Below are 21,223 nucleotides of genomic sequence, written 5' to 3'. Positions count from 1 at the left end.
TGATTGTTTTTTGTGAGCCTCTTGCCGCGTTGTTTGTGGCGTGCGTACATCAGGTGCTCACATTGCAGACGACGAGATCCGACAGGCGGAGGAAAAGTTCGCAGAGTCGCTGCAACTAGCTCAGATTGGAATGTTCAATTTACTAGATAATGATGTAAGTCACTTTGCTCTAATGAAATGTTAGTCTTTAAATTCCTCCCATGACTAATGTTTTGACACAATAGGTCGAGCAAGTGGCGCAGCTCAGTTTCTTTGCGGAAGGACTTTTGGAGTACCACCAACAGTGCACGGAGATATTAAAAGGGCTGGTCTCCACTCTCATGGAAAAGTAAGAAACTTTTTACCAATTTTCAAATTGTAGACATCAAAATAATTTCGGTTACATATATGTCTAGTACTTGTATAGTTCAAAATGAGATTGTAAAAGGTAACACATTATCTTATAGGAAAGAGGAAGCGGTGAACCGTCCGAAGATGGAGTTCGTCCCGAAGACGCTGGCCGACCTTCACATCGAGGGTGTGCACGATCTAAACAATGGTAGGCGGTACGGTTCCACGCAGAGTCTGTCCCGGCCCCGCAACCACCTCCCGCCCTCCTCCTCCGTCGGCGACCTCAGCGCAGACCCCCTCCGGGCCTGGGACCTGCCCCGCCCCGAGCCCCGCCCCGAGCCCCGCCCCACCCTCGGCTCCAGACCCGCCCTAGGCTTCAGACCTCACCCGGCGCCGCGGCAATACAACGGCAAAGATCCGTGGACAGGTGACTTATACTTTTTATTTGCTGTTTTGTTGTTTTTTCTTTGACTTTGGAATTGTTTTGATTTTAAGGTGAAGGGATGTTTAGTTTTTTGACGATCTAAATAAATGAAGACGAGTTATATTTTATGACGTAAATTTACACGAGGCTATTGGATTTATTCGTTTTTGTAATTAAGATAACATTGGAATTGATTAAGATCTGGTAATAACTACACTTTATCAAGCTAAATGAATACAATTTTACCAAGAGTCAAAATTTGTGTATACTATTATTATAAAGAGAAAAGATTTGTGTTTCTGTATGTATTGAAATAACTCTAAAACTACTGAGCCGATTTTAAAAATTCGTTCACCATTAAAAAGCAGCGTATCAGTGTGTAGGATAGGCTACGTTTTTTAATAATTAATTTCACGTGGGCGAAATCGCGAGCAACAGCTAGTCATAAATAATTTTTGAGATAAATGAAAATTTGAACATGATTTAACCTACGGTCATGTTTTTTGAGGCCTTGTATAAATTTCGCACTTTTAAATCTATCATCTGATATCCAAAGTCAAATACTGTATGTTGTCTATTGGTCGCTGGGAAATACACGCTTATTGAAGATCTGCTGCACTGCTGACAGCTTGGTGAAGGTACACACACGTGGTATCACGACACTTCACTTACTAATTTAACACCACAGAGAATTCTTCAGTCACTAATAAATACATAACTAAATTACTAACGTCACGTACTAAATATTCCCTCTTTCAAGTAAACACTCAACAGAACAGTTGTAAGTAATAATCTAGGTATTTCAGACTTGTGTACATTTTTTTTTGTTTATTAATAGATAGTTTATTTTTATTTTGGCTTTATCTAATCAAGGATTCTCGGCGTCGGGTGTTGCCAGAGTAGTTAGAAAATGTTTCAGATTCGTCTCCAGAAGATTACATTCCCGTATCCCTTCCTCCCCCCCTTCCCCTCGACTTAGATTAAGGTTTTGTTTTATTTATATGTACAAGCGGAAAAAAAGAATTTCAAATTTAAACTGGTTAAATTCTTTCTTTTCGCATCCTCAATGTTTATAATAGTCGAAAAAGAAAAATAAATGTCGTAGTTCGATTCCTATAAAAGAGTAGCGTTTCGTTGGTGTATCTTCCGTCTGTTTCTAAAGATTTTCTGTCTCAGTTTAACTCTGAAACAGTGGTAACATTCACAAAATGTAACGAACACGAGATAGTCTGAAATAACTTCTGAACGTAGAATAGCTAGGTCGTCATAATGGGATATTAGTATGGTGAACTGAGGCTGGAATGTTTATTTATTTGCGTCGTGGAGAAGGGGGCTCGCACGCCGGCTCCCCTGATCACAAGCCGCCATCCAACCTCGAGCTCTTCCCGGGCGCCGGCAACGCGCCTCGCTCCAACCAGGGTAACACAGACCATACACATTAAAACGCCTTCGGTACTATTCACTACAGTTACAATTAGTGTACATGACACATTATTATATACATACATACAAACTCATCACTCAGCTATTCAAAAACAATTCGTGTTTTGTACGCTATTTGTTGTGTTGGGTCAAAATCTAACATTTTCAATCAAATTACAGACAAATATAAGAGGTTTTTGCTACTTTTATTGTTTCATAAAACGTTTTTGTTATATATCATACTTTCTTAAAAATCAATTCTTTTAGATATTGATAATTACATAGTCTTTGAATTGCGTATACACTTTGATATATAGATTAATACATTTTCCGAATTGAAAATAAATAAATAAATTCTCGAAATACAAAAAAATGACTCGAAAAATAAAATGACACGCCGTTTTTTACTTCACTCGACGAATACATAAAAAAAAAAAATATTATGATTTATTTTCATCTCTTCTCTATCCTATTTTAATTAGTGTTTCGGCTTTCATTTCTGCGGTTTGACGTAGCTGAATAATTATTTAACGTCTGTTGCTATGCATGTCCATATATCATGGAGAAATTAATGTTTCCTTTGATTTGTCATACATAGTCATTTATTGCATTACTAGCGTTGTGTGTAACATTTCATTTAATTGTTTATTTCTGAGTTACATCTTTAACCTATCGATCGGTATGCGATTAAAAATACATAAAATAAATAATTTAATTTGCTTAAACAGATTTTGTTCGCTTTCGTTACGCTTCTAGATAGACTACAAAATGTTTGGTATTGAGGCTTGTTTATGGTTACTTTAGGCCCATCTTAGTTTGTGATGTTGCCATAATATTCGATCATAAAATCGTACTGGGTATTGAATTTGCTATAGAGCATGTTATTCGTTGTTTTCTTTTCCACGAGTATTTGGCGTTTAGTTACCAGATATTTTAGTAATTCTATTTTTAAAGATGCGTATTAAATACATATCTAATATCTTTACTACCAATTAAAGTAATGAATCGAAGAAAAAATATTTGTTATGTTCGTTTTTTTTAAGTTCTAGTAAATCTATGCAAAATGCCTTCTACTTGTGGAATCAAAAGTTAAAAATCAAACGGAATAATTATAAAATGAGTGACTACCTCAGCATCGCCGCTACCGTCGCCGGTTAAGTCTCCTGCACGGACGCCTATGGCGCCGGCGAAGGGACCTTGCTGCACGGCGCTCTATGACTTCGAACCAGAAAACCCTGGAGAGTTGGGATTCAAGGTAACTCTTTTATGGCATAGGGATTATACATAATGCTAAGTTAACCCCAACTTGGGGTAAGCTCCAAATGGGACATATAGATAATGATGACGATGATGATAAAACAAACCTCAAGCAAAAATATTATATCGGTATGTCAGTATTTCCAGCAAAATGTAAACTTGATTCAAAAGATAAACTTTTTGTGTTCTTTGAAGATGTGGTATCGTATCGAATATTGAATTGTACAAATTTGTTGTCACCCTACAGGAAAACGACGTGATCACGTTGGTAAGCAAAGTGGACGAGAACTGGTTCGAGGGCTCTATCAACGGCAAGACGGGATATTTCCCAATCAGCTACGTACAAGTCACCGTGCCGTTGCCAAATATGTAAACACAAACACCATACATATTCATTCCAATTGTCAATGATTCCAGCTTGAGATTTCACTGCGCAATTTGTGTTTTGCCTATCTCAAAATCACTATGTAGTTGATACGGAGTTCTATTTTAAAATCACGTAATAAATTTATTATAATAAAAATTTAACATTTAAAAGATTTTTGGAAATAGTTACCTATTTGTTAGCCTGAAATGTAAGTAGTATTGTTGTTTGTATCGATGTTCTAAATAGTATCCATATATTTATGATTCAGTATTAAATTGACAAATAACTACATTTGTATCTATCCGTCGCTCAAAGCTCAATATCTATAATTAGTATAGTCATTTAACTGAAATATCCCCAAATGTAGTAAAAATCTGTAGACTCTTTGTCTTCCCTTAAGTGGTTTTCCATTCATAGTAAAACAGATCATCTTGTATTCAATTTAAATTTTAATCTATATTTTTTCCTCGCAGAAATCCTAATGATAGTACAATATTAATGAAACATTTTTACAATATAAAATGTTTAATATAATCTAATTTAACTGTTCAACTTAAGTATATTCCGATGTAAATAGCGACTACTTTCGGGCCATCGGGGCGAATGGGGCCGAAAAAAGTGCCCTGAGGAAACACCGCCGACGGGCTCATAAATCGGTATTTTTTACACCGGAATAGACGCAAGTTATTGTTTTCCTTAAAAACATTCGACTATCGATTACTAAAATATGTGGTTTCTATAAATTAATTTATTATTGAACAATTTTATGTTTGCATTGGGGTAAAATTAAGCTAGGGCAACACAACATGAAGCAAAGGCAAAAGTGCGCAAAATGTTTGAAAATTACTGCATGTGGTATTTATTGTATTGTCGCCATTGTTATATTTTTTTAATTTATGGTGACATTTTAAACGATAATTCGTATTTTTTTCTTTTACAATGTTTATTGTAAAATATTGTTTTGTCCTGCCACCAAAAAATATTGATTAGATACGTGTATTTTATAATTTAATCGATTAAAATAGAATCTTGTTCCCGTGTTTGTTTTAGTATTACGATGTAACTAGTTTGTATGAGATTAGAATGTATAGTTATATCTTTGCGGGTATTTATATGAAATGTATACAACGTAACGATATATTTATCAGAAGAGGTGTGAGTTGTTAAATCTTGCCAGAGCTCGTGGCGTATTACTGTACTGGAAAATTATAATTAAAAAATCATTGTGATAATTCAAATATAATGATTTAGATGCGTTTTTTGTATCTCATTATCATTGTATGTTATGTACTGCAGCTGTTGGGGTTGCTATCATTTTAATCAACCTTTCATACACTTTTAAATCAAATTAAAAAATAATCATTTAACATTAAATATTGCATTAACGTTCAATACTTTGCCAATTAACATTGTCATTACGGACCCCCATTTCACCACTTCTGGCATACAAAAGACAATACCTAGATCTAATGTTAGGCGTATTATGTAAGTTCATATAATAATCGTTCTATCTTCAAGTGTCTATTTGATGTAAGTATTTTGAGCAAATAAAACATTTTTCGATGTTATAAGAGAGTTTCAGTGTTATACGTGTTTGGAATTTGCAAACGGCGGCGAGCGGATTGCTTTCATTACAAAAAATATAATATTTAACCAGACGCTCAGTTCTTCAAACGCTATCCTTCCATGAATTGGGCTTACTTGTTGTTGTAAAACATATTTTAATGACTCTTTAACATTCTCTAGTTGGTTGGCGGTTGAAAGTAATCATGTATTTTACTCGATGTCGTTTTGTGAAGAGAACGGAACGTAGCAACCAGTTGAAGCTAATTTGGTGTCGGGATATACTCCAACTTAAATACCTTTTTAGGTAAGATCAAAATTATTTTTAATTGTGTTTAATTGTGTGTGTGTATCGACACTTATGTTGAGAGACAGCAATTGCAAAATTTTTGAAAACAGTTGTAGTTTTAATTTTTCGCCACTTTACAGAAAAGATTTGTCTGCCCGACACCCTGTTTAGCCTCGATAGATGTTGCGACTCTATATGTAATGTAAAATAAATATTTGTTATATGTATTCTTGTTCATGTTACTGTAATCTTACTATAATTAAATAGATTGACTTGACGATTTATGAGGTGTATGTAATACAATTTATTGATTTGTATTAAAATTTTATCCTGAACTTTTGCTCGTTTCGCCTCCCAAATAAAAATGTTAACAATTCTTGTCTTGTTTCATTGAGATACATTTGTATTAGATGTCTATCCATGTATATTATACACTAATTAAAATAATAGTAAAGAGGTGTGCCTCCTTAACATTTTATGGCTAGCAAACAAAACGATACCGCTAAAATATTGAGTAGCCGGTTGCCTGTACACATTTGCAACAAGCAGTTGGATATGTTTACTTTTAATAAACCGAAAAAAATAAAAAACGAAGATTCCTTCATAATCCACTTCATCCTAACTTCTTCAACTTTGCATTTCACCCAAATTCTCATCCATCAGCCGATATACTGTTTAAATAAACAAAGAAAGACTAGACAAATGTATGGATATAAACTATATTATCATGATTAAATAGTTATCTATATTATCATGATTAAATTCAGCAATTGGTTGGTCAGAATTATTAATGTAAGATACAAAATATCCTTTGGATCAGTTCAGATTTAGCTATTCGTTTAATAAATGAAAACGTGAAATTGTTAGGAACAAATATTAATAAGACGACATTGACATTTTTATTGAATTTTTATCTGTGGTTTTCCAATTTGACAATCAACATTCACACTTAATCTGTAATATGACTTTTACATAAACTTTTGTCATACTCTTTGACTTTTGTATGTAATTATTGTACGGGCGTACCGATACATAAGTGTTTTAATCTTAAATTCAAATTATAATTACATTACAGCATTATCCTTATAGATTTTCATTATATTCACTTCGAAACTTACAAGTGATTGATCCTACTTTTTGTGTTTCTTTCAATGAACCGAAATTGATACGTAGTTATTAAATATTAGCTGTAAACACGTTACCCAAATCTTATAAATTTCATATTACTATGTCGATGAATAATGTGTGAGTCATTACCTTTTTATTTGCGCATTTAAGTCCTTACGGTAGCATCGACTAAAATGGCTGATTTAATACGCGCTATGGGGGCTCCAATCGGACCCCCTGTAAAGGATAAGTTAGGGTCTCCGTCGACTGAATCTGAAGACGGTGGTGCAGATCAAGCAGAATTAGCTGCAGATCTCGAATTGGACGAGGCAGATGGCCCTAGTACTAATGGTATGTACATAATTCTAATGACTATATTAACTAAAATTACGAAATTCGTATAATTTTGTTGTACCAATAAGAATTAGAGTCAAATCCAGTTATATGTGGAATATACATGTGTTACCCAAAAGACATCATGTTTGGCATCTTTCTAATTGTCTTTTAAATATAAAAGTCTTTTCACCCTCTTAATGTGTAAACAAAACTTGATTTAATTCTCTGACTGTTGCACAGATTGTTCTTATCTTTGTTCTATTTATATTTATAGAATTAGTTTCTGTCATCATTGCTTTTTGTTACAATTATCTCATTACCACAGAACATGTTTAAATGTAAATTTACCATTTCAATTCTAGTTAAAATCCATACTCTTTTATGCAACTGTCTTAATATACTCTTAATAAACTTATTTATTTAATCAATAAACTTTTAGGAAAGTAATAATTGAATGCTTTTTAATTAAGTTATATAAAAAGTATGTATAGGTAAATAAAATATTTGTATAGGGGAACGCCAGGCAGTGCTGGCTCCACCGGAATCAGAATGGTATCATGGACGCTTGGACAGATATACTTCTGAGGAAAGGCTGTGGGCAGCAAGCAAGCAAGGGAGCTATCTGGGTATGTCCAAACTAGTTGTGTTTATGTTGTTATCTATACTAAAATAAAGAGGAATGATTTGTATTTTTGTATGTATTGAAATGGCTTTAAACTACTGGACCAATTTAAAAATCCTTTCACAATTAATAAAATACTTTATCAGAGAGTAAAATAGGCTATATTTCTATTATTTATTAATTTCACACAGACAAAATGGTGAGCAACAGCTAGTATTCAAATAAATTAACTAAAGTATCTGGTACTTATGTTGCCATAGCAAGATACATACTCTAGTACAATGACAAATCAAATATACCCTCAATTTTTTATGAGTTTATTCTTTTTGTATTATTCACTTTGCCCTATTTTTATAACAATAGGCAATGTATGCAACATTGTGTTCCCATGGATATCATTGTTATTATGCATGTTTCTTATTACTATTGCAAATCAATTGCTTATTGTTTGTAACTATACAAAACAGTGTCTAGAAGTAAATAATTCTAAGGATGATAAATGTATTCAGATAAAGCTGCTAATTAAAAGTACTAAGTTACCAAGTTAAACCTCTGTTTTGAAATTTCCATGTTTTTGAATTCCCGTAACAAATGTTTTTACATTGTAATTTGCTTTCAGTTCGTGAAAGTGACAGGAAACCAGGCTCTTATGTATTGAGTTACTTGGGACGTACTGGAATCAATCATTTCAGGTAAATTATTTTAATTATTTCATCTTATAAGAAAGATATGCCCTAATATAAATAAGATGCACTAAACCCCTTTCCAATCTCTCTCAGGACCAAGGTTTAAGAACCTGAAGAAAAAGAATATGATATTGTATTGTATTATTAAAAAATTAATAAAAAAAAACTATAAACAGCTGATAATAATGCAGCCATAAATTTCTATTTTAACATTTGAAGTATCAATAAAGATGTTAATTTTGCATAGACATAAACAAAATCATTGATTTCTTTTGAATTTTACTGAAATAAACAATTCTTATGTCCAGAATCACAGCAGTATGTGGTGATTATTACATCGGCGGTCGGCAGTTCGATTCCTTGACGGAGCTGGTAGGCTTCTACAGTCACTGCTCTGATCTGCTGAAGAGAGAACGGCTGGTCGAACCTGTTCCACCTCCTGAACCTGTCAATGATAAAAAGGTAATGCAATAATCTAAAAATGTATCAGGATATTGGCACTTTGAAGCTCTTTATTAGTATAAGATAAAGAAGAATCAATGAAGACGGATTTGTAGAAATTATTAAGTTATAGCCACTTGTAGCTAGTCTTTACTAATATTATAAAGAGGAAAATTTGATTGTTTGCATTAAATAGGCTCTTAAACTACTCAACTGTTTATTATGTCGGAGTAATAGGCTATATTTGACATCAATATGTAAGGTATGGATATGATAGAATAGTTAAGAGACATATAATCTTCGCCATCCAGGCGAAGCTGGGGCGAATCGCTAGTGTTCAGATATAAATGTATCTATTTAAAATCGAGAAATCATACTAATATAATAAATGCGAAAGATTAGATAGATGGACGTTTGTTGAGTTTGTAGTCTAAACAGATGTCGAACAGATTTGGCATAGATGACAAAGATCGTCTGAAAAAACACAAAGGCATTCACTTTTTTTTAAATGTCTCCCGGAAGTCGCGGGTGAAAGCTTGTAATATTTATTTTTATATGTTTATGTGCGTATCAGCGTGTGGTGGCAATACTGCCGTACACCAAGATGCCGGACACGGACGAGCTGACGTTCCAGAAGGGGGACATATTCTTCGTCCACAATGACATGGGCGATGGCTGGCTGTGGGTCACTGCGCATCGGTAAGTTGCATAGTTATTAATGTGATTTGTTTGATCTTAAATGATTTAAATTTTAACTATAGTTTAGGCTTTTATTAAAGGAAATGTTAATGATGTTTATAGAGTATTTACTTATTTAGGCTTCAAGATTTTTTTTATTTTAAACAATGCTGCATATTTCTTTACAATCGTAATTAATATAATCGACGGAAGGAGCCTTGAATGTTTATGTAATTTGTAAGGATATTAGTGTTTCATTTCCATCCTTATTTGTAAAAAGAGTTTCTAATTTGTTACATTTTAAATACATTGGATGTAGGATTTTTTCATTCTATTATTTTGCAGTTTATTCGCCGCTGGTAAATTAAGTAACAGGACTTCTAAATAACATGTAACTTTAAGTTATTTTTTATAATTTTCAATGATTATTTACATATGTAAATGTAGAAGCATATGCCTCTAATATTTAAAGTCAAAAGATAAGAAAAATAAGATTATTTCTTTTAATAAACCCGCAATTTTAAATCTTTTCTAATAAGATTCTTATATTTACATTGTTTATATTTAGTCTTTTTGTATCGAAATATTAAATTTTTAACAGCACGGGGGAACAAGGTATGATCTTCAGGGAGTTGGTCGAGGATTTGGATCCATCTATCGATCCTAATACAGTATTCTCGTGGTTCCATCCGAACTGCACTAAAAGCGAAGCTGTCGATATGCTGGTGAAGGCAGGTCCTGGCAGCTTCCTCGTCAGACCCTCGGACAATTCGCCCGGGGATTACTCCTTGTTTTTCCACATCAACAACCAGATACAGAGGTTCAGGATAGAGAAGAAAGGAGTTAGATATCTGATGGGTGGAAGAGTCTTTGAATGTCTCGATGCAGTCATCAATAGATATAGAAAGGAGCAAATTGTAGAAGGACATACATTGGGACAACCGGTAAATATTTTATTACATGTATTAAAAATATTTAAATAGCATTTTTCCATACAATATCGTTGAAATTTTTTATTTTGTGGAGGGGTACATCGGTAGAGGTAGACCTAGAAAGAGATGGATGGATGCGTGAAAGGTGACATGATCAAGAAGGGAGTGATGACTGAGATGACGGATGATATAGTGCTTTGGAGGACAAAAACCCGGTGCGCCGACCTTACGGGAGTAGGATAAGGCAGAGGAGATGATGATGATCGTTGAATTTTTTTGTTTCTAGTACATTTTACATGGAAATTCCATTATGTTAACCTATATATTCATACCTACTTGCAACATACAAAAGTTTCCATGTGGTGTTCAATTGAATTTCTACCTTGATATTCTCATTGAGTAAAATCATGTAACGTATTTATATGTTAAATTCATATTATAATTTTGTGTTTTATTTTGTTACATATATACAATACATATTGTTTGTTAATAACTTCGTCGAATTTCATTTAATTACAAAAAAGATACTTGATAAAATGATTAAGCAACAAAAATATATTAAAATTGCATTTATTAGTCTAAAAGTATGCATTATCTAAAATTACAATATGCAATCACTAGTGCTGAAGTGGTACTGATAAGAAATCGTTACAATATCCTCTATAGATATCGTCAATCAGTTCTGTAGCAATGGATAATACAGACTAAATACAATAATAAATAAATATTGTTTTTAAACAGTTAATAGCCGAAGGTCATCATATCGAACCACAACAAAATACAACAGGAGCGGCCGCGGAGAAAATATACGCAACTCTCAGAGAGTGTAGAGATCAAATAGGTCTGAAGAAAATGAAAGGAATCAAACATCAAGGATATTTGAATAAGAAATCTGATAAAGCCGCTAAGAAATGGAAGGCACTCTACTTCGTTCTGTTACAAGAAGGCACAGACACTCATTTGTATTTCTATGATTCACCGAAGAGAACCAAACCTAAAGGTTTGATAGATCTCTCGTGTGCATACTTGTATCAGGTATGTTTACTTCCATAGTATTTATTGATATTGATAATAATCTAGGCTATCTTGGCGGGGCAGCTATTGTTTATTCAATCTTATTTATAGTAGTTTTTTTATATCTGTTTAATATGGAGAACGGGACCACAAAAGAAAACACTCACTTGTACTTTGCACTACTATATTTCAATATTTACATAGCGATCAATTCTGTGATATGTAGAAACAAAATGTCACTGACATGTAGAAAATGAACAACCCCATCTATCTACTAGCAGCTTAAACAATATCTATTTTACATTTTTCTTTTTTTGGGTGCGGGGGCGCTCATGTCTGACACCCTAACGACGCTTATAACTATTGTTGCTAGGAGATAATTTAAAGCCGTTATTTGCACATCTAAATGATTTTTAAATATGTGAAGGTTTACAATCTGTGGTATCCTTTTCCTTTATTATACTCCTATTTATTCTATTTAAACACAATGAAGTATAATTATAAAGAGAGAGTCCGGAAATAATGTCACCTGTTTCCAAGTGTACTACTTGCAGACATTTTTTTTGCAATGCGTTTTTAATTGTTTATTAAAAAAAACTTTAAAATTCATATTAAAATGTTATCACATGGAATGTGCAGTACGTGTGGTGTTGTAGGTGCACGAGTCGCTGTGGGAGCGCGAGTTCTGCTTCCAGCTGGTGGAGCGCGCGCTGCCCTGCCTCTCCACGCACACCTTCCTGGCGGCCAGCTCGGCCGCCGACGAGCGCGCCTGGCTCGACGCGCTGCGCCCGCTCTGCGTGCCGCAGCAGGCGCGCCACCAGTGCAAGGTGCGCACTGCTCACTGCTCACTGCGCACTGCACACTGCACACAGCATACCGCTCAGTGCTCACTGTATACTGCATACCGCTTAGTACTCACTGCTTACTGCATAATGCTCACTACACACTGCTCACTATATATTGCACACTGCTCACTACTCACTGCATACTGCTCACTCTTCACTGCATATTGCAGACTGCTCATTGTACACTGCAGACTGCTTACTTTGATTCTTATGAGCTTATATGGAGGTGCGTACACAACTCGGTTTTTAGTTTTGCGATTATTTAGTCAAAGGTGTGCGACCACTATAAAACTACATGCTTTGGGTAGATTCTCCTTAAAATTAGAAAGCCATCGTTCAGTAATTACGTATGTTCGGTGCAGGTGGCGCGCGTGGTGTGGCTGCGGGCGCTGCGCGTGCGCTGCGTGACGGCGCACCGGCTGCCGCCGCGCCTGGCGCCGCGCCCGCACCTGCGCCTGGCGCTGGGCGCCGCGCCCGTCGCCCGCACGCGCGCCAAGCCCTCGCCGGACCCCCACTGGGATGACGAGTTTGTCTTCGAGTTAGTATACCTAGCTTATATTTTTATATAACTAATGTAAATGAGGAAGTATAGATGGTTTGTTACTACTTTTAGACTAATATAATCGTAACAACGTAAATCTACTTCAATGCTCAGTCTATCGATTCTGCTAGAAAAAGCGCGTTTTCTTATTACTTCAGATTGATATTCACAAATGTCATAGGGATGGGACGTGATCATTGCCAATCTAGTGTTGCGCCGCTACTTCGGCACGGTACCGGTTTCTTAAACTACGTATATCCAGAACGGCTAGTTAGATCCGTTACGTGTAGCCAAAATTTTGCATAGGTAAAGAATATTATTTGAAAGAACATGTAGGCTAATTAATTTTTTTGTTTTTTTTTATATAATTTCGCGCAGGTACGCGTTGCAGGCAAAAGTTAGTAGCACATAAAGTAAATCGGAATACGCAAAAATATTTTAATTTAAAAGTAACTCTAACGTATACTCCACGAAGTGATATTTCTTATTTTTAGCGACGTGCCTCCGGATGTGACGTCATTCACTATCACAGTGCATAATACAGGGAAACGAGGTAAAGAGTCTGAGGTAAGAATTAATTTAATAAGCAATTCTTAAAACATTTGTTACGAATACTTTACAACTTAATTTTAATTAATTTTAGGTAGCAGAATTGACAATAGAGCTTGCAAATCTGGCTAATGGAGAAGAAGTAGAAGAGTGGTATCCCCTTGCTGGTATGACACCGATTGGTGAATGGGGCTCATTGAGGCTACGTATAAGGTAAGCTAGTACACAAAATGAACCCTCTCTAACTTAGAGCAGATTTTTTTAATTGCGTTCTTATAAATAATATTAAAATAATCTTACTAACATTATAATTAAAAATATCCGCAATATGTCGTAAATTTTATATTTCTCGTCTCGAAATGTTTCGGGAGTTGAAATTTAAATTTTATAATTGAAATTGTACTATTTTATACAGATACATGCAGGAGCTGGTGATGCCTCGTGAAGAGTACAATCCTCTCCGCCAGCTGCTGCTGGAGCCCGGCATTCCAGCAGTCAAGGCGCTGGCGGAGCTCTGCCGCACGGACAGGCAGCCGCTGGCTACGTGTAAGTTAATATTAACGGATATAAAAAAGTATTTAAGGCGCGATTTTCTGAAAGTCTTAAGAGGCATGGTCTAACATATTCAAAATTGTAAGTTTAGTATCGCATATATATAGTAACGGTATCCCTTAGTGACCACTTACTGTATAAGTGCCCCTTCTTACCCAAGGCAACATAAATCGAAATTCTGCGATGTGCACAATCTCATTGCGGTTCGTGTTCAAGTGCATCGTAGACATTTCTATCGGTTACCGTAAAAGCTAGTTGCTTACAAACTATTTGAAGATTGTTATGAGATACGCGATACTCGTGATCTGATAGATACGTAAGTTGTACTGTCGTGGAAATCTGCGATGTTTCATTTCAGAAAAAGTTGTCTTGTTGATTGCAACGAGACAAACTCCACCTCTTCCTGAGAATAATATCAGTGAGTGTAAAAGAAGGGATAACAATGAAAAACGAATCCGTGCATTACTAACCGACAGATACATATATTTTTTTCCTTGTCCCGTTGTAACTTGAAGTACCGACAGTTTCCCTGAGTGTATGTCGTGCGCAGCGATCCTGCAGACGTTCAGCGAGTGCGGGCGCGGCGCGGAGCTGGCGCGCGAGCTGGCGGGCGCGGAGGTGTTGCGCGAGGCGGACCACCGCGCGCTCTTCCGCGCCGCCAGCCTCGCCACCGCCGTGCTCGACCACTTCATGCACGCGCTCTGCAAGCCCTTCCTACAGGTATCTACATTTCTACGAAAACATTCTCATCCTTTTCATAAAAACACTTTATTTGGAGGAAATCTCATATTTTGTTAGTAAAAAACTTTATTGACGAGTGTAAATAAGAGAGTAATTAGGATACAACTTTTAAATAATTTAAGTTTTTTCAATTTATGTTTTTAATCTTGAATATTTATGAGCCATAAATTGTAATATAGCTTTAAGATATGGGTGAAATCAACCAACACTCATTTAGTTGATAATGGCCTAAACACCCCTAACGAAGGGTAGGCGCCGAGCCCCTAAGTGGGGACGCTTAGTGAGATAGTGATGATGATCGATTTTAAAATCAAAGATTTATTAAATTCAATAAGTTTTTCATTAATAAATTTAAAATATTTTCCTCGCAGGCGGCGATAGCAGAAACGGTCCAGAAGTTGATAGACTCCAAGCAATCCGCTGAGTTGAACCCAACCAAGATGGACTCTCCCGAAGATGCCTGTAATAATGCTGAGTTTCTACTTTTGATATTAGATCAGGTAATATACTTTATGTATAACATACACGCATTTGCCCGCAACTCCGCTCGCGGAATTTATATAAAAAATACTTTAGCTTATGTTTTCTTCCAGATTATGTTTTGCATCTATGCCAAATTTCGTGGGGATCCGTTCAGCCGTTTAGGCACTTTTTCATTTATAATAAATTATAAATGCGAAAATTTAGATGGATGGATGGAATTTTCTCAGAGTTTGTAGTCTAAACGAATAAACCCATTTCTATGGAATTTGGTATGGAAGTAGAGAATATTCCGGAAGAACGGAAAGGCTTCTCATTTTTATTTTGTTTAATTCCACGCGGACGGAGTCGCGGGCAAAAGCTAGTTTCTAAAACAGAGCCATCTTTTGTCGCATAAAAGAATTAAACTAAGCATCAAACTGTAGTTAGTATATAATTATTAGTGAAAGGTTGGTGTCCCACCAAATCCGGTAATAATAACGAAGTAACGGCTCGTGCTGAGGCTCCTGTAGTTACTTATAAACGAGGTTTAAGCTAAGCGCCACCTGCGCTCGGCCACCTCAAGCATGGGGAATCTGTAAATGCCTCTTCAAGGCAGTGGACATTCAATCACAAAATAATTGGTGTCCCATGTGTGTGTGTGCAGATAACCCACTCGATCTTCCTGACGCCGGAGTCGTGCCCGCGCGCGGTGCGCTACGTGTGCGGCTGCCTGCAGCGCGCCGCGCTCGCCAAGTGGCCCAGCGAGCGCTTCGTGCGCACGCGCGTCGTCTCCGGTAACACGCACTCGCTGATTACTCACACTCACTCACTAAATACAAAATACTGGAACGAATTTTAAATATTTCGCTTCGTTAGAGTCGCTTATTAAATGTTAAAATTTGTATGATGTTTAGTTTTTGGGCGTGGCCTTATTTAAGGCGCTGTTAATTTTTAAATGATGTTTCAGTATTCGACCGCAATCGTGTCATAACTCTGAGTATACCATAGAAGTGTGAATACCTTAAAAATTATGACTTTCTGTTTTTTTTTCTTAATTTATTTTCATAGTAACTGTAAGTACCTGTTTTAATTGTTAACTTAAATTAAAATCTAGCATTGTTTCAGTTTATATTATAGACAAAGAGACATAAAGATGTATAGACAATGGATATGTAAATCAACAAATTTTTACTTGTGATCAACTTATCAAATTTTATTTATTTAATTAACGAAACGAAATATTTACACATTTTATACAATTGTAGTTATATTTCTGATAGTATAGTAAAATGTACTGTATGGGTATATATTTAGGGTTCATATTCCTGCGGCTGATCTGCCCGGCGCTGGTGGAGCCGCGCGCGTGGGGTCTGGTCAGCAGCTCGCCGCCGCCGCACGCGCAGCGCTCGCTGCTCATGGTCGCCAAGTGTCTGCAGAACCTCGCCAACTTAGTAGAGTTCGGCGCTAAGGTACAACACTACACACCTCATAACCCTACGTATCTCACAACACTACATATCTCATAACTATTAAAATAAAATCTAAGTAAGAAATGGTAGAGTAGTGTTAAAAATTAATATGTCTGTGGTCAGATATGATGCCCAACTTTTTTATTTACTGTAATGTGTTTTAGATTAATAACTTCAATATTTGTTAAGTTTCTTGGAAACATTCCTTGTAATGTTGCACTATGAAAAAAGCTATATAATTTAATTTGTCGATTTTTTACTTTTTAGGAACCCTACATGGAAGTGGTGAATCCGTTCATTCTGAAGAACAAAGAACGAATGATCGCTTTCCTCGACCAACTAAGTTCAGTGCCGGACCCGGGCACCGCGCCTCCTAACACTAATAATAATGTCGATATTGGTAATTATTACTTTTATTTTTGCTGTATATATGTACAGTCAGCTGCACAAATGTATATATTTATAAGGCTCCAAAACGCTGTGTATTCCAACGGTTTTAAAATTACGTTTCAACATTCTTGTAAGTATGGTTGCGACCATAAATATATGCTATAGAGAAAAGCTTGTATAAATATTGTTAAAAAAGTCCAAATTTTTTAAGTTTGATAAATGTGAACATATTTATGCAGCTGTCTGTACTTAATAAAAGCGATGTAAGTTAAAACTAAATTTGCGTTGCTATTTGCCTAAAATAAAGTATATCACACTGCCTTAATAATTTTAGAATTGTAAAGATTATGTTACATTCAATCTAAAATATTTTAAAATCGTTGCCGTTAAACACCGTAGGAGCCAACCTCTCTCACTACACAGCGTAGGCTCCGAGCCACTTAGTGGGCAGGTATAGTGATAATAAAATCTCATAGTTTATGAATATTTGTTGTAATTATCAGCCAAGGACCTGGCGACGCTGCACCACATCTGCGTGTCGCACCTGAGCGAGCTGCAGACGCTGGGCAAGTCGCAGCCCGCGCTGCGCAAGCTGGTCACCGTCACGGAGATGCTCACCAAGCACAAGCACAAGTACCTCGAGATGATCAGATAGGACGCGCCGCTCTCCGCACAGGTACACCACAGTCTAGAAACTTCCTCTTAACCCAATATCTTCCTCACACAATAGACTATTTTGAAAAATATTTTTTATGGTATGTAAATAGAAAAAAAAAATCACGCATTTAAGGGTTAATAGACTTACAAAGTTCAAAAACCTTATACCTATAGAGTCGCCAGGTGGAGTTGGAAGGGGCAGCTCTCCCCTAGAAACTCCAAAGGCGTATATAAATGTAAACCTAACTACTTGTGAAAACCATGTGACTAGTATATCACTACCACACTAATTAATGTTCTATGTTCTACCATAAACCTGTTGCCAGCATCTTCATCCGCACTCTATTAAAATTAACATACAAAAAAACTATTCATCCATCGGAAACCTGACATTAGTAATTATTTCTAGGATTAAAAGTAGCCTATGTGTTCTTTCGGACTATCCCTTACATCTATGCCAAATTTCATCAAGAACAGTTCAGCAATTTAGGCTACTAACTCCAACAAACATCCATCCATCCATTTACACTTTTGCCATTTATAATTACTAAGATTAGTAGTAAGTAAGACGACATTTTTAACTAAATATATAATATAATAACATTGGTGTTTCAGGGTAACGAGTGACGGCGGCCGGCGTAGCGGACTAGTGGCCTCCTTACAACTTCCTTCACACCGGGGATGGACTACAACATCGATTACTTTTATATCGATTTTATTATAAAATCGATATCACGAACACAACAAACGGTATTCTGTGCAATTTTTAATATTTTATATTAATTTAAAACTGTGATAAGATTTTTTATTTTTTTGAAATTATCGATTTATGTTTATCGATTTTATAATATCGATATAATCGTTGTTTGTAGCGGTCATCCCTGAGCGGTGTAATGTAGTCATGTTAGCTTTAGCGTACTGGTATCGAGCTTCCTCGTGCCAAAACTCTTGTATTCGACTGTATTTATATTTTTAATGTAATTTTCTTTTATATACTATCGCATTTTTTGTTAACAAATGTCAGAGTTGTGTGCAGATATTTGAAACTTTTTAATAAAATGTCAATAGCACAACTATTCGTAGTATAAAAATAATTCTTCATATTCGAATCTGACGAAGTAGACTTCTTACCTAATTGTATAGTAGTTGTCGGATATATTACAGGCTCGAAACATCACACGAGTCGTTGCGCAGCACACAACTGTATGTTACCTTGAACCGACAATATATTTGAAAAGGACTATAATCAATCGTCAATTATTATTTATTCAAGTTGTCCTGTCTATTAACACAAGTCTTTGGTTGTAATTTGTTAACAAAAAGTGCGATATTAATTTGAATCATTTATTTTGACTGCCTTAAAACATATTTTAAGCGTAAAATCATAGCTCTCTAGTATTGTAAGACGTATTTATTGCTAGATACTTTAGTAGACCGGTTATTTTCGAATTTTATTTGACCTCGCGGCTTAAGACTAAGTGAGAAAATTATACTATAAGTGAAATACGGTGATAGAAATAACTTCTGAATTTTGAGGTACGATTTCGTAAGATACGGTAGACGGCAATTGGATGAATATCAATTAACTAGCTCTTCCCCTGCGGCTTCATCCGCATGAAATTATAAAACCTTTTTTTTTGTTTACATTTATCTAATTTTCAATTGCAAATGACAAAATACCAATTACATAACTATGGCAATCTTGCTTTCTTGATGTTGGCAGCAGCATATGGTCTCTTTCCCATATTGGGGTTTTCATCCAATTTATTTACCCCCCTAAGTTTAATAGCGTGAAAATATATAGCCTAGAACATGACGTGAGTGTAGGGCTTTTTATTAAAAAAGAATTATTAAATAATATGCTGTAATTGCTGACATCTTAGGCAACAAAGAAGTGTGTGTTTACGCTTTATTATAATATTATAAAAGTATAGAAGATATATCTAAACCCGTATAGAAATGAATACTGCAATATAATGCTGTTTGCCGTTACGTCATTGCCGTGTGCCGCGTCTCGTGAAATCTAAACTAATCACTGTATTTAAAAGTACACGATTCAATTTGACGAATACCTAATTCGGTATCAAGTTAATATTGGTATATTATAGAATATATTACGATTTAAGAATAATTTTAAAACTGATCTAACGGAATAACAGTTATTGAACACAATATTAATAATTCAATATGTTCTGTTATTTTTAACAACATTACGAACGAATTTAAATAATCAAATATAGAAAATATCCAAGATAGGATAAATGAAAGTGTATTAAAGAATCCACTAAAAAGTTCATAGGGAATATTTTCTATCAGGTTACAATTCAATGGAGAGTCTACATACCAACCTGCCTTTTACTTTCTATATTACTGAATTTGGCCAATTAAATCATATAATTATCATTATCTATGTTTGAATTCTCTCGATAAGCAATATATTGTGCACTTTGTGAATTCATAAAAATTCGCTTTAAATATACACATATTTACTAAATTAATAACATGAGATGTGAAATTTATGATTGTCAGGGCATCGTTAGGTTAGGGCGTGGTTGGGCAACCCCACAGGGCGCTGGACAGAAAAGGGTGGTCTGCAAATTACAGCCTCATAACAAATGTAACCCCCAAGTGTTTAAAAGGAGGCGCCTAGATATCTAGCCTAGAGCACTGAGCATTAAAACTAATTCTCGTAAGCATGTTACATGTTATATAACCGTGATAAATTTATTAAGTACAAAGATTGCAATTTTTGTCGTCTGAATTTTTTAGGTTTAAAAAATTCAAGCATAAACATTCTATATGTGAAATCTTTACATTTAATTAATATCTTAAAATAGACATAAAATATGCAATATCACATTTTCAAGTATTTGTAATTAAAAAAAAACAACGCCACATTTAAAATATCAACACGTCACATTAAAACAAAACTTTATTTTAAAAAGAAAATATTTATATTTTTTTTGTCTGTAACATAGTGGATTTTATTCCCTAGATGAAAGTGGAATTGAAAACTCACGCAATTCTCTGCTCAAATTTCTAATATAGTTCATAATCATAGTGCCATATAATTATTATGTACTTATTTATCACATTCCTAAGCGAGAAATTAAAAAAAAACATTAAGTTATCAAAAATATTAACATCCCCAAATTTTCACATGTTTAATTTTCTTATATTACTATCGTATTTTTATTTGTCTAATCTTTCTGTTAGTTTTATATTTGTTACATTTTGTCATACACAAACATACCCAGGAACTATTAAAATTGTAATAAGTAACCAAGATAATTGAAGACTAATATGTAATCTAAAATCCTAAACTACTTCAAAAAAATACAAAATCTAAAAATTCTATAAACTACAAATTTTGCTTATACTCAATTTATTCATAATTATAATTTTGTTTCAGAAAATAGCGTAGTGTGTACTCAGCTTTATTTTTTAATCACACTTGTTTTATAACTGTTTTCTTGTTTATTCCAAATATATGTAATCCATCATTATTATATTTGAATACTAACATTTTTATTACACTTAAACATTCTA

General features: G+C 34.9%; 2 protein-coding genes across 4 annotated transcripts in view; both read left to right on the top strand.

Annotated features, from left to right (window-relative positions):
- LOC106104870 (endophilin-A) overlaps positions 1-4,707 on the top strand; it is a 22,193-nt gene extending 17,486 nt beyond the window's left edge. Inside the window, exons 7-12 of one of the 3 annotated variants that reach the window (XM_013285064.1) lie at positions 54-154; positions 225-328; positions 447-538; positions 2,081-2,173; positions 3,310-3,431; positions 3,681-4,707. In XM_013285064.1, coding sequence (XP_013140518.1) covers positions 54-154; positions 225-328; positions 447-538; positions 2,081-2,173; positions 3,310-3,431; positions 3,681-3,806 — 638 coding nt within the window. In that variant the 3' untranslated portion in view covers positions 3,807-4,707. Of the gene's footprint in view, positions 1-53; positions 155-224; positions 329-446; positions 758-2,080; positions 2,174-3,309; positions 3,432-3,680 lie in introns of all 3 variants that reach the window. The other 2 variants (XM_013285063.1, XM_013285065.1) reach the window with 2 other exon arrangements.
- Positions 4,708-6,664: 1,957 nt separating this feature from the next.
- Positions 6,665-19,348, top strand: LOC106104903 (ras GTPase-activating protein 1). Its single transcript, XM_013285101.1, has 19 exons — positions 6,665-7,110; positions 7,608-7,721; positions 8,337-8,409; positions 8,712-8,865; positions 9,419-9,543; positions 10,124-10,466; positions 11,196-11,489; positions 12,125-12,295; positions 12,676-12,851; positions 13,349-13,421; positions 13,498-13,616; positions 13,819-13,949; positions 14,506-14,675; positions 15,068-15,196; positions 15,823-15,952; positions 16,473-16,627; positions 16,895-17,027; positions 17,521-17,693; positions 18,290-19,348. Exons 1-18 carry the CDS (start codon positions 6,954-6,956, stop codon positions 17,670-17,672), a joined length of 2,799 nt encoding a protein of 932 aa, XP_013140555.1. The 5' UTR covers positions 6,665-6,953; the 3' UTR covers positions 17,673-17,693; positions 18,290-19,348.
- The last annotated feature ends 1,875 nt before the right edge of the window (positions 19,349-21,223 follow it).

Source organism: Papilio polytes, unplaced genomic scaffold (assembly GCF_000836215.1).
Source record: "Papilio polytes unplaced genomic scaffold, Ppol_1.0 DF823399.1, whole genome shotgun sequence".
In the NCBI taxonomy this organism is placed as follows: Eukaryota; Metazoa; Arthropoda; class Insecta; order Lepidoptera; family Papilionidae; genus Papilio; species Papilio polytes.
The sequence above is the reverse complement of the archived record's forward strand: the minus strand, read 5'-3'. Positions and strand labels throughout refer to the sequence as shown.